The sequence below is a fragment of the Danio rerio genome, chromosome 1 (assembly GCF_049306965.1).
Source record: "Danio rerio strain Tuebingen ecotype United States chromosome 1, GRCz12tu, whole genome shotgun sequence".
NCBI classification, from domain to species: Eukaryota; Metazoa; Chordata; class Actinopteri; order Cypriniformes; family Danionidae; genus Danio; species Danio rerio.
In genome coordinates this window covers 57549607-57567210 of record NC_133176.1, presented here as the reverse complement: position 1 = coordinate 57567210, position 17604 = coordinate 57549607, and the positions used below count along the sequence as shown (strand labels likewise).

The window sequence follows — 17604 nt, the reverse complement described above, 5'->3', positions numbered from 1 at the left end:
GTGATTGGACGCTTCTTGGTGCAGCTCATGCATATTAAGTATCTAATTATAGTGGTTTTGGTAGCGCATCGAGTGTGTTGTTGCAAAAGTATTGATGAGTTGAAATAAGCTTAAATGGCACAGATGTTTCCTCGCTTATTGAAAACAGATTTGTCAGTGATGATTACGAATACACTCGTTCAGTACAAGCTTTTCCAATATGTATATCAGTGTTTCTTTAATTGTATCATAAGAGTTGCTGCAAACGGTCTCATTTTAGCTGGGCAAAATTATTCGGGTGTGTAATTATGCTAATGTACGATATAGTTTTATGATCTTGTACTGTTGAAACCATGATGGCCTTATTTGAAGTGTACCTGTAGCAGAAATCGATGTAAAAGCTGTATGATTGTGCCTCAAAGTTCAGTGTCCCTTTAAAAAGAAACAACAAAAAAAAAGCTTTTAAGAAAACTTTTGCGTTCAGATGTCTTGTGTTTGTTAGACACACACACACACATTCACTGCCTTCAAGTAGAACTTTAAATCTAAAATAAAATAAAAGCCCATAAAAAATTAGAGTTACTGCATTGGTTTAATATATTAACTTGTTCTCTGATATCTACATAGTAGGTTTATGGCTTTGGTAAGTTTACCAAATCTCCAGAAATGGTTTTGAAGGCTCATTTATTACTCTATGGAATACTCAAAGAAACTCACAAAGATAAACCCAATAACCCAGTAATAGTAACCTATTTTGCTTATAAGATGTGGATAAATACTAAATCATAACTAAACTTGACAAAGAGGCTGATGGAGATGTGTTGCATTGTATTTTTAAGCTATAAAGTCAAAGAAAGCACAGCCAGGACTTAATATCGTCTGCATGCACAGATGACAGTTCCACTGACGCAATTCTACACGTTTGTTGAAACATATGCTTCAAATTTCACAACAAACATAATAAAATAACAAAAGATACAATAAGACTTGCCTCATGCCTCCTCGGAGGGGAGCTGAATAAATGTATAATCTGTAAATCTTGCATTTTGCCTCCTATAGCACGTCTGGTGCAGCCATTGCTCAGTAACACAGTAAACAACATGCAGTTGCGTTTTCTAAATATATGTTCCACATGCTTAGTAAGTTAAATATAAGCTTTAAAATAACTAATAGAGGGTAAGTATTGTTGTTTTCCCAGTAGTGGATGTTGTTGGTTATCAAACGCAGCCAGAGATGTGCATGATTGATTTCAGAGCTGCATACGAGTGTGTTCTCTTTATGACGTCAGGTCCGGATAAACGACCTAAAGTACTGTTACATGCAAATAAAAAGGGTGTGGCCCATGAGTCTCATTACAGTTTGTGTTGTCCTCTGATTGGCCCGTTGTCCACCAGGGTTTTACACTCAAGGAATTTACATGATGACAAGTAAACAATGGTATCTGAGGCTCATGGTATGTCCATTTCCACACACTGATGTCTGATAATTTTACTATGCATTGGTATATTGGTATATTCATTATAGTGCACCTTTAATACTGCAATAGCTCATAAATAATACTGAAAAAATTACCAAAATTATTTTAATATAATTTTTATCATTTTAATAATTTATAACTAATATTAATAAATAGTATAACAGTGCAAAAATAATACACAGACAACATCCGATATATAATATTAGTATATTAATAAATACTAAGATTGAAATTATAATAAAGTCAAGATTAAAGCTGATTAAAAACATTTATAAATAACAATATAAGCCCATTTTAAAAAATAATAGTATGCTATTAATGCAAATAATAATAAATAATACAAAATCTAAAAATACTAAAAAGCAAGTTATTTTAACGAAGTAAAAAAAAGATAAACAATTTTGTAAAAATAATACGCACATAACAACAAAAAAATAATATTAGTATATTTAAAAATACTCAAATTAAAATGTTTAAAATGTAAAGCTGAATAAATAACAATATACAATAACATATACCCATAACCACTATTAACAAAAGCTTCGTATGACGGAATGAAAGTCACGAAACCAGTAAAGTGTTCAAGGAATATTTAATTTTATATAAAAAAAATAATAAAGTAAAATAACGTTGCGAAAAACAATATCCTCATCCAGTCCAGCTTGCGAGGCCACGACCAGTAATAATTAAAAAAAAAAGGGGCGGGAGATATCGACAGTTTCTTATTGGCTGATGAGACGAGTGTAAACAAACATCCTAAAATTAATCAAGCAAACAAACCAACATAAAAACGAGACCCCCCTTAAAAAAAACATCTCCTGCTGCCCTTTCCAGCGTTGGGGCATTTGATCACAAAACGTTGAGAACGCAACATCAAAACGAGTGTGTAAAAGTAAAGAGTGCATGTTTAACGGAGACTGATGCGTCTGATGACATCATGTGTTTAATGATGACATCATTATCCCCGAGTGTCCAGAGTGGGACGGAGCACCATGCGTCAGTTTGGCCCAAACGTGTTTACCTGCAGCTCCCAGAATACCTTGCGATGAAATCACAGGACGATCCACGTGCCTCTGTCATTATCAGTCAACACCTGAAGAGAAGAGCCTGCGGGGAACACAAACACACAGTGAACTCTGGTGCTGGTTCTGGCGTAATAATCAAGAAACTCTGCTGCTGTATCATGGCTGCAGCAGGAGCAGTGAAATTACGCATCGCCTGAAAATCAGGTAACCATGGAGACACACGTCAGAGATGATTCTACCTGTGCATTAAAGTGCCCACCTTTATGCAGCGCCTCATTGGTCATGCGGTTGATGTAGCGTGAGCTGCTCTCCGGCACGAGCCACCGCATCACAGTATTCACACACGACTTCCTGTAGGAGCTCCACACACTTCCACTGGGAAACACACACACCAGAACGTCTGAATGCAGGTGAAACAGATGGGCAGCCCATCTCTATACGACTCAAGGTCATTACCTGGTCTGACCTTTGACCTCAGTGAGGTCGCCGACCCCAACTGTGTGACACGCGCCTGTGTTTAAATCCCAACTGACCTGCAGACTGGAGTGATACGACTTGGGCCTACAAACAAACAAAGAGTTAACAAACACTGATGGGCTGTTATTATAGTGTGTGTGTGTGTGTGTGTGTGTGAGAGCATCTTTGAGTGTTTGTGCATGTGTGTGTGATTGTGCATGACTGAGATTATGTGTGTAGTGAATGCGTGAGAGTGTGCATGTGCGAACAAGATAGTTTGTGAATGGGTGAGTCAGTGGGTTTGTGTGTGTATATGAGTGAGGTTGTGTATGTGTGGGTAAATGAGTGTGTGTGAATAAGTGAGTTTGTGTAGGTGTGTGTGTGTGTTTGAGTTAATGAGTGTGAATTAGTGAGTTTGTGTGTGTGAATGAGTGAGGTTGTGTGTGTGAGTGAATGAGTGAGTGCATGTGAGTTTTATATGTGTGGGTGAATGAGTGTAAGTGAAAGAGTTCATTTGTATAGGGGTGTGTGTGTGTGTGTGTGTGTGCGTGTGTGCGTGTGTTTGAGTTTATGAGTGTGAATAAGTGAGTTTGTGTGTGTGAATGAGTGAGGATGTGTATGTGGGTGAATGAGTGCATGTGAAAGAGTAAGTTTGTGTAGATGTGTGTGTGTGTGTTTGAGTGAACGAGTGTAAATAAGTGAGTTTGTATGTGTGTGTGTGTGTGTATGTTTGAGTTAATGAGTGTGAATGAGTAAGGATGTGTATGTGTGTGATTGAGTGTACGTGTGAAAGAGTGAGTTTTGTGTAGGTGTGTGTGTGTTTGAGTGAATGAGTGTGAATGCGTGGATGAGTGTGAGTTTGTGTGTGTGAGTGAGTGAATTTATGTGTACATGAGTTTGTGTAAATGAATGAGTCAGTGGGTGCGTGTGGGAACAAGTAAGTTTGTGTAGGTGTGAGTGAGTGTGTGTGAGAGTGAATGAGTGTGTGTGTGTGTGAATGAATAAATGAGTATGCGTGTGAGAAAGTTAGTGTGTGCGTGTGTGTCTGTCTGTGTAAGTAAATGAGGGTTTGTGTATGTGTGAGTTTATGTGTGTGTGAGTGTGTGAATGAATGAGTAAGTGTGCGTGTGAATGAGTCTGAATGAGTGAGTTTGTGTATGTGTGAGTGTGTGTGAAAGTGAGTTTGTGTGTGTGTGTGTTTAAATGAGTGAGTGTGTGAAAAAGTGAGTTTTTGTATGTGTCTGTGAATGAGTGAGTTTTTGTAGGTGTGTGTGTGTGTTTGAATGAATTAGTCTGTGTGTGTGTGTGTGTGTGTGTGTGTGAATGAGGGAGTGTGTGAACAAGTGAGTTTGTGTATGTGAGTGTGCTTTTTTGTATGTGTGTGTGTGTGTGTGCGTTTTTGTGTGAATGAGTAAGTGTGCGTGTAAAAGAGTAATTTTGTGTGTGAAAATGAGTGACTGTGTGTGTGTGTATATATATGTCTGTATAAGTGAATGAGTGTGTATGTGTCCATGTTTGAAAAAAATAAGCAAGTTAGTGTGTGTGTGTATGTGTGTGTGTGTGTGTGTGTGTGTGAATAAGCGAATGTGTCTGTGTGCATGTGTGAATAAATAAGTGTGTGTGTGTCTGTGTGCATGTGTGAGTGTAAGTGTAAGTGTGTGTGTGTGTGTGTGTGTGTGTACCTGCAGTGCTCGTCATCACAGTTAGAGAAGGCCAGCAGCAGCAGCCCGATGTTGATCACCACTATATTGGTCTCCGGGCAAACCTGTCGCCATAGTAACAACATGTAAATTAGAATGCTGTTCCACCTATAGAATGCAGCAGTCCAGCTCCAGCGTTCTCTCCTCAGCCAAACAGATGAAGCTGAAAACACAAACAGTGACGTTACCTCAAGAATGACCACGTCATAATCACTGAAGGAGCAGAACTGAGATCCCCATTCAGCGTCATTCCTGATCACCTCGTTTATCAGATACTCGAAATCCAGAGTCAGCTGCTCGATACACACAAACTGAAACACACACGCACACAAGTTTAAACACAACATCCATGTGATGTGGAGACGAATTAAGAGTCACACACACCTGACCACTGTACTGTCCTGTCACTATCTGTAAAGGTCGTCCCTTCAGATCGGTCACAGTAAAAGGAAGCTGGACTTTATCATCCTCCTCACCTAAAGACAACACACACACACACACACACACACACACACACAATTATAGACACTATACACAACAGAATCACGTGAATCAAAAATTCATTCAGCACACGATGTGTGGCTTGATTCCCAAACATGACTCGCATGAATCAGTTCTTTTCAGTGAATCAATAACAGACGAAACAAGCGGTGAAGTCTGATTAAAAACACATGACTCTTGTGAATCAGTTCTTTTTAGAAGCTCAAAAACATCAGACACAACCGGTGTAGTCTGAACAAAAACAAATGATTCTCATGAATCTGTTCTTTTTAATGAATCAGACATCAGACAAGCAGTGTAGACTGATTCAAAAACAGATTCCTTTTTTGAATCAATTCGTTTTAGTGAATCAAAAACATACAAAACAACCACAAAGTCTGATTCATAAACAAATGACTCTGTTTATTTCTATTTGGTCAAATGAAAACATGAGACACAAGCAGGTCTGATTAAAAAATAAATGACTCTTACAAACCGGTTCCTTTTAATGAATCAAAAACATCAGACACAACCTATGCCATCTAATTCAAACTTCTTAGAATCAATTCTTTTTATTGAACAAAAATCATACGGAACAACCACTATTAGTCTGAATCAAAATCAGACACAACCAGGGTGATCTGATTCAAAAACAAATTCCTTTTTTGAATCAATTCGTTTTAGTGAATCAAAAACATACGGAAAAACCACTAATAGTCTGATTCACAAACAAATGACTCAATTCACCACAATTATATTTAGTGAATCAAAAACCTCAGACACAAGCGGTTTAGTCTGATTCACAAACAAATGACTCTTACGAATCAATTCTATTTAGTGAATTAAAAACATCAGACACAAGCGATGTAGTCTGATTCAAAAACAAATGACTCTTTTGAACCTGTTCTTTTTAATTTATCAAAGACCACCAGTGTCATCTGATTCAAACTTTTTAGAATCAATTCTTTTTGGTGAATCAAAAACATACTGAACAACCTCTCAAGTCTGATTCAAAAACAAATGACTCTTTCGAAGCGGCTCTTTTTCATGACGATATGAAGGAATGAAGAAAATTATATCCAGTACCGTTGGACTGCTCCACTGAGGTGGCCTGTGGGAGTCTGTATCGGAGCGTGGTATAGTTGACATAAGCAGGCTCTGAGGATGACGAGGATGATGAGGGCTCCTGTTCGTGTGGAGACGGAGATGAGACTGAAGACGTGGATCTAGGAGACACGATTGCATTACACACACCGCTTTCAACCACTGAGCTCTGGTTTGGTTCTGATGAGGAAGACGAAGGTCCCGGGACTTCTCTGGGACTTTCTCTCGTGCGCTCTTCATCATGGAGTCGTCTCTGAGTGTCTGTTTCTTCTTTCTCTTTGGTTTTGCAGCGCTCGGCTTCCCTCGCTCCAGCCTGAGCTCTGCGGAAGATGTCAGCAGCAAACTCTCTGGCCCAAACGGCAGCCTGTGATTGGCTAGGGGAGAGCGGGGTCACGTGAGGCTTTGAGTGTCGGAGGTCAGGTGAGCCCTGAGACGAGGCTGATGAGGATGAGAATGGAGATGTGGGACCAGCAGGAGCAGAAGTGGAAGAAGAGGAAGGTTCTCTCTTTCTGTACAGTATCTGATTGTTTTGACTCTCCTGCTGGCCGTCTCCTAGAAACATTAAATGCATGAAAAATAAATAGATATACAAAATAAAGAAATTATTAAAAAATTACAATTAACATATATAATATATATAATATATATGTATGTATGTATATATGTGTGTGTGTGTGTGTGTGTGTGTGTGTATATATATATATATATATATATATATATATATATAAAAACACTCACCGGCCACTTTATTAGGTACACCTTACTTGTACTGGGTTGGCCCCCCTTTTGCCTTCAAAACTGTCTTAATCCTTCATGTCATAGATTCGACAAGGTACTGGAAATATTCCTCAGAGAATTTGCTCCAAATTGACATGATAGCATCACACAGTTTCTGCAGATTTGCCGGCTGCACATCCATGATGCAAGTCTCGTTCCACCACATCCCAAAGGTGCTCTATCGGATCTGGGGCCTCATGTACGAAGACTTGCGTGGAAATCTTACTAAAACATTGCGTACGCACAAAGCTGTAAATGCGCGTACGCAGAAAAAAATTCAGATGTATGAAACACTGCGTACGCCGAATCTCACGCATATTCTTTTGTACATCTGAATGAACGTGAAACTGAGCGCAACATGCACGAGCACAAAACCCCTCCCTGCCTCCTCCCCCGTATGAATATGCTAATGACTATGCTAATGGCAAAACCCAACGAAAAAGCAACGGCAAAATCAAGCAAAAAGAGAAACTTTGAACAGAATGTGAATTGGAGGTGCTGCTTTCGGAGGTAGACCGGAGAAAAGCGGTGTTATTTGCAAGTTTGTTCTCCGGAATTAACAACAAAAGAAAAAAATAGAGTGGGAGAGTTTAGCTGATACGGTTAACACAGTTGGGTCTGAACATCGCACTGAGTGCATTTAAAACAGAAATAGTGTGATTTATAACTGAAAAATGTTGCAGTATCCTTAGCAGTCTCAGTGGCGCACCTCATAAGAAGCATGTGATCATGTACTGACATGTTCGAGCATTAACTCGGCTCGAATCCAGCGTCTAATGTATTCTTTCTTTTTTCCCCCGCTACATATCAGATTTTGCCCACTATTTATCAAGAGAAAGACAAGTAGGAATCATCAATAAGTTTGTGCATCATATTTTATTTGCACATTTATTGAATGGAAATGTTTCTGATTCACGCATGCAAATTCATCTTCAGATAGTGTCTTTATAGCAATGTGCGTGCAGTAGATCGCTCAGATTACATTGGGAAAACAGGCGACCGCTGCAAATTGTGCTTTAATGTTTAGCTGGTCAACTGTATGGTATGGAAATCTTACATACCTACTATATGAACCCGTCTCATACAGCTGCCATTGCAAGGATCAGACACTTTGTAGAGAAGAATTTAACACAACTGCCTCTAGGAGTCGCCAATGGAAATAAAACAGACACGCACAAAAAATGTGCGTACGCCAGCCAGAAAGCTGCCGTGAACCTGCGCAAATTCCCACGTTCAGTTCATTGTTAGTAAATCCAAACGTGAGCGATTCTGAGCGTGAAACCTGGCGTACGCAAAGTTTTTGTGCGTACGCAGCGTTGATACATGAGGCCCCTGGTGACTGTGGAGGCCATTTGAGTACCGTGAACTCATTGTCATGTTCAGGAAACCAATCTGAGAAGATTTACGCTTTATGACATGGTGTGTTATCCTGCTGGAAGTAGCCATCAGAAGATGGTCATAAAGGCAAGGACATGGTCAGCAATACTCAGGTTGGCTGTTGCATTGACACGATGCTCAATTGGTACTAATGGACCCAAGTGAATTGTAGCCTCAGTTTCCTGTTCTTAGCTGACATGAGTGGCACCCGGTGTGGTCTTCTGCTGCTGTAGCCCATCTGCCTCAAGGTTGGACCTGTTGTGCGTTCAGAAAAGCTCTTCTGCAGACCTCGGTTGTAACGAGTGCTTATTTGAGTTACTTTTATTTTTTTATCAACTAGAACCAGTCTGGCCATTCTCCTCTGACCTCTGGCACCAACAAGGCATCTGCGCCCACAGAACTGCCGCTCACTGGATGTTTTCTCCATTTCTGACCATTCTCTGTAAACCCTAAAGATGGTTGTGCATGAAAATCCCAGTACATCAGCAGTTTCTGAAATAGTCAGACCAGCTCATTTAAAAAAGTTTATAGTCACTTAAATCACCTTTCTTCTCCATTCTGCAGCAGATCGTCTTAATTATGTCTACATGCCTAAATGCAAAGTTGCTGCCATGTGACTGGCTGATTAGAAGTTTGCGTTAATGCGCAGTTGGACAGGTGTACCTAATAAAGGGGCCTGTAAGTTTAAATAAATATCGGAATTTTTGAACATTCAATAACAATTTTTTCAGTGTCACACGATCCTTTAGAATGACTTATGATATGTTGATTTGATCATTGAAAAACATTTATTATTTATTAAACTTTTGTTATAATTAACACAGAATTAATTAGTAATACTGTAATAAATAAATTAGAGAAAAATTCATCATTATCGTCTATTATTAATAATCCATCAGTGACAGATGAAGCAGTACCTGTGCAAAGTGAGATGGCGCAGGCCACCAGAGAGTAGCTGGTGTTGAGCAGGATCACCTGGTCCTTCTTCAGCTGCAGCGCCGGCTGGAACGTTGGGAACGGATAAACCACTTGATATCGAGCGTTCAGCACATAACCGTGCTCCAAACACTCTCCACCTGCACACACCACAAGAGAAACACATTTAAAGGTATTTTTGTGCAGTTTTTTTTTGGCTTTTTATAAAGCTGCATTGGAATTATAATTATTATCAAAAGTGCATTACAAATGAACTTGAATTGAATTAAATTGAAATGAATTAAATGTGTACCTGTGCGTATGGTGGAGCTGGAGGCCACGGGACAGCACTGTTTACACGGCTGAGCGGGAGGCATGGAAGTGATGGTGATGTAAATGTCTCTGTTGTTCTCGTCACTCATCATCATGTTCATCAGGGCTGAACTGGAGCTGCGTGTGCTGACAGATCACAGAGAACATGTGTTTACATACCCCATGAAATCTGCAGTTATCGGTTAGCTGAGGTACCATCAATCCTTTTAGCATTTCAGAAGCAGTTGTCTGAACTTCTTTAGTGAAAAACGTAAATAAATATAAGGGAAGACCCTTTTATTTGCTTCAATAACAAAAATACAAATAGGACAAAATAAAAACTGAGAAATTGATAGCAATACTCAGGAAAAAACCCAGCCAGAAATACTATTGTAAACCATGTGAATGAATGTAGTTTTATTATCTTATATATTAACAATAATATTTATATATATATTTCTCTTTCATTATCTTTTGAATCCTCATATTAGTCTTTTTTTTTTTCTTATGTGTATATGTATTTATCAGAATTCTAATTGTGTGGTGTTGTCTTATTATATATATGTATGTATATATTAGGGCTGTCAAAATTTGCGCATTAACGCACGTGATTAATTTTAAATATTTAACGCATAAAAAAATAACGCAAATAACGCAGTTGCAGTTTTTTTTTTTATTCCTGTGTGGCCGACGTGTGTTCAGGGCCGGCGCGAGCATAGAGGCGACCTAGGCGGCCGCCTTGGGCAGCAGAATAGCGAGCGAACCACCCGGTCTTCACTTTCATCCGCTACACCCACCCCCTCCCTTACGGTCCTGGCTAGTTGCCAGTTTAGCTTGCTCCAGCCCTGCATGTATTTAACGCACAAAGAAATTTGGATAAGACCAAGGATGCGCTTTTAGAAGAAAGTTTCAGTATAAATCAATTAATGTCGCATCTTCAGGCTATTCTGCGTTTCCTCCAGAGTTTCATGCAGTTTCTGGTGTTTCATTTTTAATCTTTAGTCTTTTACTGCAGTTCAGCAGTTCACTCTCATTCAGGATGTTTTAATGGAATTTGATAACTCTGTATTTCGGGACTCGCGTGATCCTTTAAGGTAATCAAAAAAATCGCTGTTTACATGGTAGACTCTTAATCAGTGTTATCTTAATCATAAAAGTGGAGTATTGATGTCCATGTAATTGTAGTGAAAGTGGCAGATGAAGTCGCAAACTGTCAAAGACAGCCCTATTCTCTGCCTCTATGCTGCTTCCATGAGCCCCCACATTTCATAAGTTCGACGTCTTTCCCCCCTACACGCAACTTTTGTAAAGCGTCTGCTTCACGTTGCTGTGTCAAAATCCTTGCTTGTAAAATACAGCCATACTTTAGAACGCTTAGTTTAAGCTAATTTAATGAACGCGATTGTGCGTGTTGATGAATGTGAAGGGATCTTTTGTTTGTTATAAGCATGGATTGTTTTGAAATTCAAATGGTACTTACATGCCTGTGTTTTTATTTCTGTAATAAATACGGCGTTTCATGATTAATCATGATTAATCACAAAAAAGTGTGATTAGTTACATTAATTTTTATCATTTGACACCCCTAGTATATATGTATAATATAATCACTTTATTATTTTATTCACTGTTTACGTAATCTGAAATTTTTGGCAATACTTGTCAAGTCATGGCAACAAAGCTCTTTTGAATTTAATTAAAAGAAGACGTTTGCACAGAAAATCTGTATTTAAATGTATTTATTTAAATCTTACTTAAAGCCGAAGATGACCAGTTTGGAGTGGTCATTGTGCCACTCACACACGGTCAGATAGAGATCACTGTAGATATCCTCACCAGCAAATAAACGCACATGATGAACCTGAAAAAGAGAGAAAAATATATATGTACATTATAAAAAGAGGATATATATATATAGAAGAAAATATATATGAAGATATCCAAAAGAGGATAAACAGTTGAAGTCAGCATTATTAGCCTCCCTAAATATTTTCCCCCCAATTTCTGTTTAACAGAGAGAAGTTTTTTTTTTTCAGCACATTTCTAAACATAATAGATTTAATAACTCATCTCTAATAACTGATTTATTTAATCTTTGCCATGATGACGGTAAATAATATTTGACTAGATATTTTTCAAGACACTTCTATACAGCTGAAAGTGACATTTAAAGGCTTAACTAGGTTAATTAGGTTAACTAGGCAGGTTAGGGTAATATGGAAAGTCATTGTGGCCCCGTTTACACTAGTGCGTTTTAGTTTTAAAACGGCGTTGTAGAATGAAAACGATCCGCGTCCACACTCGCGTTTTACCCAGCGTTTCTAAATAGCTCTCCGTCCACACCAAAACGCTGAAAACGCACATCACGTGACCACACACACACTCTCGGGCAAGCGCTCCAGCATTTCTACCCAGATGAGAGCTCTGCTTGTCGGACTGCTCATCACGCATCTCCCGCTGGATCTAATCTCACTATATTTGCTAAACGTGATATTTCATTCATGTTGTTGTCTTTATCTAACGACATAGGGCAATTCCCTGACTTTGGTCATTGGAAACTGTTAAGTTACTTGTTCACGGGTAACATGTTTTGGTTAAGCGCCAAGATAAGTTAATGATTAATCCAGGTACATTGACTGATCGCTTGCCTTTATTTCCTACAATGTATAAACTTATTGTATGTTATACTTTTATAATTATCGATTATTAAAACTGATATTCAGCAAAAGAGAGGGTGCGTTTCTTATTTTCACTGAAATTGAAAGGAGGCAGTTGTTATCGGCTCCGTTTTGTTATAAATATCCACACAGTGAAGATGACGCCCATATATGCAGCACGACGCCTCAACATTTCTGCTGTCTGTTAAGTTGCTAATATTAAAAAGAAAATAGGCAGTTCCTTAAATCATGTTTACATTTTATTGTTGAGAAAGTGAAACAACGTAGCCAAGGTGATGTGAATGAAGTTATAAAGTACACTGTTCCCTTTGAAGATTTACCCGTGTCCTCGGTATGTTTTCCATATCAAACTGAGAAGGGGGAGACTGCAGCCTTGATCAAACTTGCGAAGTCTGAACTTACAAGAAGAGGATGCGAGACTGAACTGTGTGTGGGCTACTTAATATTGAGGAAAAGCCCCAATCAGATAGGCGAACGTTTGCAGCCCCGCCTCCGTTTTCACATGTCTCCGTCTTTCCCCATCCACACTGAGACGGAGCAGCAGCGTTTTAGAATGAAAACGGCCTCTCCAGTGTTTTCGAAACGCTCCGTTTTCGGCGCTCGAGAACTCCGGCGTAGTGTGGACGGATGACATAACCGTAGCAAAACTTATGCGTTTTCAAACTAAAACGCACTAGTGTAAACGGGGCCTGTATAATGATGGTTTGCTCTGTAGACTACTGAAAAAATATATACCCTAAAGCGGCTAATAATATTGACCTTAAAATGTTTTTTAAATTTTTATAGATTTTATTCTAGCTGAAACAAAACAAATAAGACTTTCTCTAGAAGAAAAAATATTATCAGACATACTGTCAAAATTTCCTTGCTCTGTTAAACATCATTTGGCAAATATCTGAGAAAGAAAATACGATTCAAAGAGGAGGCTAATTATTCTGACTTCAACTGTATATACAGCAGATATTTGCAAATCCGCTGATACTTACAGATACATTTTTATCTTTCATTAATAACCATCTGAATCAGCATGAAAAAGATACTGATTTACACCCTATTTGTTATTGCGCATTTGAATTCATTTACCATTTTTTAAACTCTTGCTCTATATAAATGCAAGATTTTATCAGTGCTTTTAGCAGTAAAAAGCATCGCTCAAACAAACCCTTATCATTTAATTAACTTTTTCTTGACAGTCAAATTGCCATTTTAGCTTTTAAATGCCATTTACAATTAAAAAGACACACAAAAACAGAGAAAGTCCTTTAAATTGAAATCCAACGCCCTGTTAGGCTCAGAGTTTGCCCATTTCACCTGTTTGAGGCGGCTGTGCAGGTTAAACTCCCACCAGTACAAGTGATAGGTGTAGAAGGAGAAGTCATCGTCCTCTCCGCAGTCGCTGGTGTAGGACAGAACATACCGGCCACACTTAGTGAAGCCCAAGAAGATGTGCCTGTGACAGCAGAAGAGACAGAACAATCACACACAGCCTTCACATCTCTCGGAGACACTGAGACAGACAGACATACAGAGAGAAAGAGATGGATGGATGGACAGACAGATGATAGGTAGGTAGGTAGGTAGGTAGGTAGGTAGGTAGGTAGGAAGGTAGGAAGGTAGGAAGGTAGGTAGGTAGGTAGGTAGGTAGGTAGGTAGGTAGGTAGGTAGGTAGGTAGGTAGGTAGGTAGGTAGGTAGGTAGGTAGGTAGGTAGATAGATAGATAGATAGATAGATAGATAGATAGATAGATAGATAGATAGATAGATAGATAGATAGATAGATAGATAGATAGATAGATAGATTTTGCATGATTGCAAAAACAAAAGGCAAACACATACAGTGAACAACTGGTTTAAGTTTAAAACCCTCTTCTTAAGAAAACAGACAGACAGACGGACAGAGAGGCAGACGGACACTGCTATAGGACTATGGACGGACAGATAGACAGACGGAAATACAGACAGTTTAACAAAGAGACAGTCAGAAAAAGAGAGAAAGAGAGAAATGGAGAGAGACAGTGAGACAGATGGGCAGACACAGCTAGACAAATAGCTGGACAGACAGTCGGACAGACAGATGCAGAGATGGACAGTCAGAAAAAGACACAGATAGACGAACAGATGGACAGACAGAAAGAGAAGGACAGACAACTGGACAGACACAGATAAACAGATAAATGTACAGACAGAATGACCGACAGACACAGACAGACAGACAGACAGACAGACGCAGAGATGGACAGACAGTCAGAAAAAGAGACAAACAGACAGACAAACAGACAGAAAGAGACAGACAAACGAATGGACAGACAGTTAAACAGACAGACAGACAGACAGTCTGAAAAAGAGACAGACAGACAGACAGATGGACAAGGAAAGACAGAAAAATGGACAGAGATACAGATGGACAGACAGTCAAAAAAAGAGACAGACAGATGGGCGAACAGATGGACAGACAGAAAAAGAGGGACAGATGAATGGACAGACACAGATAAACAGATAAATGTACAGACAGACGGACAGTCGGACAGAAAGACATTTGAGGGAAGGAAAGAGAGGGACAGACAAATGGACAGACACAGATAAACCGATAAATGGACAGACGGACCGACAGTCAGACAGACAGTCTGTCAGACGCAGAGATGGACAGACAGTCAGAAAAAGAGAGAAACAATCAGACAGACAGACAGATAGACGAAACAGATGGACAGACAGACAGAAAGAGAGAGACAGACAAATGAACAGACACAGATAAACAGATAGACAGACAGACAGACAGACAGAGAGACATTTGAGGGAAGGAAAGAGAGGGACAGACAAATGGACAGACAGATAAACTGATAAATGGACAGACGGAATGACAGTCAGACAGACAGACGGACAGACGCAGAGATGGACAGACAGTCAGAAAAAGAGACAATTAGACAGACAGTCAGACAGATGGACGAACAGATAGACAGACAGAAAGAAAGAGACAGAGGAATGGACAGACACAGATAAACAGATAGACAGACAGACAGACAGAGAATGGACAGATAGATGGACAGACAGTCAGACAGACACCGAGATGGTTAGACAGTCATAAAAAGAGAAAGAAAGACAGACAGACAGACAGACAGAAAGACAGACAGACAGACAGACGAACAGACAGAGACACAGATGGACACATAGTTAGTTGGACGGAAGGACAGACAGACAGACGGACAGACATACAAACAGAAAATGAGAAAGACAGAGAGAGAGAAAGAGAGAGAGAGAGAGAGAGAGAGAGAGAGAGAGAGAGAGAGAGAGAGATGAACAGACAGATGTACATACAGACAAAGAGAGATGAACGGACAGATGGACAGGCACAGGGAGAGACAGACAGACAGGCAGATGGACACACAGACAGAGAGCGAGAGACAGACAGACAGACAGGGGGACAAACCAACAAGCAGACAGAGAAAAGACAGACAGAAGGACAGACAGACAGTTGCATGTTCTCCTCACCCGGCTCTGAGAAACTCCTCACTGACGATGGTCTTCAGTGGAACACAAACACGTGGAGGAAGTTTCCGGAAGAGTCGCTGAGAGAGCTGGCCATTCAGCTGACAGACAGACAGGCAGGCATTTCAATACACTTATAAAATAACATTAGCCACAAATACACTTCAATCAGCTTTCAGACTGATTTTGGAGACAGGAATTAAGGTAAGGACTCTGTAATACAATGAACTAAAAAGCCTATTGTGGCACATTAAGCTCTATCAATATACTGTGGTGCAGCACAGTACTCAATTGATGGTCAAACTTTTTTTATCATTTGGATGAGCTCAATCTTATACTAAAGGTAGAAATGTGAGATAAAAGTTGCACGCTTGGAAGTACAGTTGTTTACATTAAGCTTTTTATTTAGCAATATTTTATGTTGGGCCTGTAATCATTAGTTAGACTGGAGAAATATAATCGCATATGAATTGGCAAGCATGAGTATATATTTAAAATGTATTTTTTCCTTTTTAAAAGTCCTTTCCATTTTGGTCAATATATATTAATTATATTATTATATACTAGTTATAATATACTATTAATTAATTGATTGAATTAACAGTAAACATGCTCTATAGTGATATATACAGTCATCAGGAGGTTATGAGACGACTTATTGTGATATTGAGGTAAAGTTTTTATATTCGCACATTCGTTCATTTAACCGTCTCTACATTGTTTACCACGCTGATTTAAATATTCGGTCAGAATTAGCATGTAAATATGACTGCAAAACAACATTAGCACCAATTGACTGTAAACAATGCTGTACTTAGATAATCATTGGATGCTAATATGATTTCCCTATTTAGAATTTGCAAAGAATACTTTTCTAAAATTATATTATTAAGGAGAATGTCTGAATATCTAAATATAAAACCAACTTTACCTCTACTATTGTGATATGATGTTTGTCAGCTCTATTCAAGGGTGTTTTTTTAGTAAATATCACGTCCATGACATTTAGGACAACCAGTTTAAAAACATGTTTGCACTAGTCAACATAACTGAAGCATGTTTAACATTCAGAATATGCATGTTAGTATTAAACGAGATGGCATTTAGCACTGACAGCGCTATGTCATTTGTGAGATAATACTAATTCAATGACATTGATCTTGACAGATTTGTTAACATGACAACTATGTTACTCTCTTGTCATTATTATTGACCTAAAACAAACACATACTTTAAGTAAACGAGAAGTTTTTACAGATACATGTTTAAAATGTGCTTATATACAAATGGTAAACTCTGAAAGACACATAAAGGCGTTTAATGAGGCTCCAGCTAAAATGCTAATAACACACACACAATATTATGTACGTTACGCTATTGGGAAAAGACATTTGACGCTATAAATGTAATTTGCAGCTTGGATTCCCTCGGTGTGCCTACCCGTCCGCGCGTCAGCAGTTTAATGATGTGCTCTTTGTGTTTTTTCGGCTGTTTTTGTTTGTTGTCATCTTTCTCAGATTTCGAGCTGGGCGCCATTTTTGATTTTTGCCAGCTCTTTGGATTTGCCCCCAGTCCAGCCCGAAAAGCTTACCGATTGGCCTCGCTATTTCCTAGGAGAGATTTGATTGGTCAACAGTGTTGTCAATCAAATACATGAGGGCGGGGGTAATATTGATAATATTGTAGTTTCTGATTAGTCAGCTAACTACAACATTACAATGTCAAAGTAGTTTATATTATATTATATTATATTATATTATATTATATTATATTATATTATATTATATTATATTATATTATATTATATTATATTATGTTATATTAATAATAAAGAATAAAACC

General features: G+C 38.7%; 1 protein-coding gene across 1 annotated transcript; it reads right to left on the bottom strand.

Moving 5' to 3' along the window:
• Window positions 1-2031: 2031 nt before the first annotated feature.
• dcaf15 (DDB1 and CUL4 associated factor 15) lies at window positions 2032-17309 on the bottom strand. The gene is made up of 13 exons (XM_677708.11): window positions 17203-17309; window positions 15766-15863; window positions 13592-13730; window positions 11357-11463; window positions 9604-9749; window positions 9293-9451; window positions 6204-6773; window positions 5022-5113; window positions 4826-4948; window positions 4620-4702; window positions 2938-3042; window positions 2741-2856; window positions 2032-2563 (listed from the first exon to the last, which is right to left on the bottom strand). The coding sequence occupies exons 1-13, from the start codon at window positions 17296-17298 to the stop codon at window positions 2508-2510; spliced, it is 1890 nt and encodes a 629-aa protein (XP_682800.2). The 5' UTR covers window positions 17299-17309; the 3' UTR covers window positions 2032-2507.
• Window positions 17310-17604: the final 295 nt, after the last annotated feature.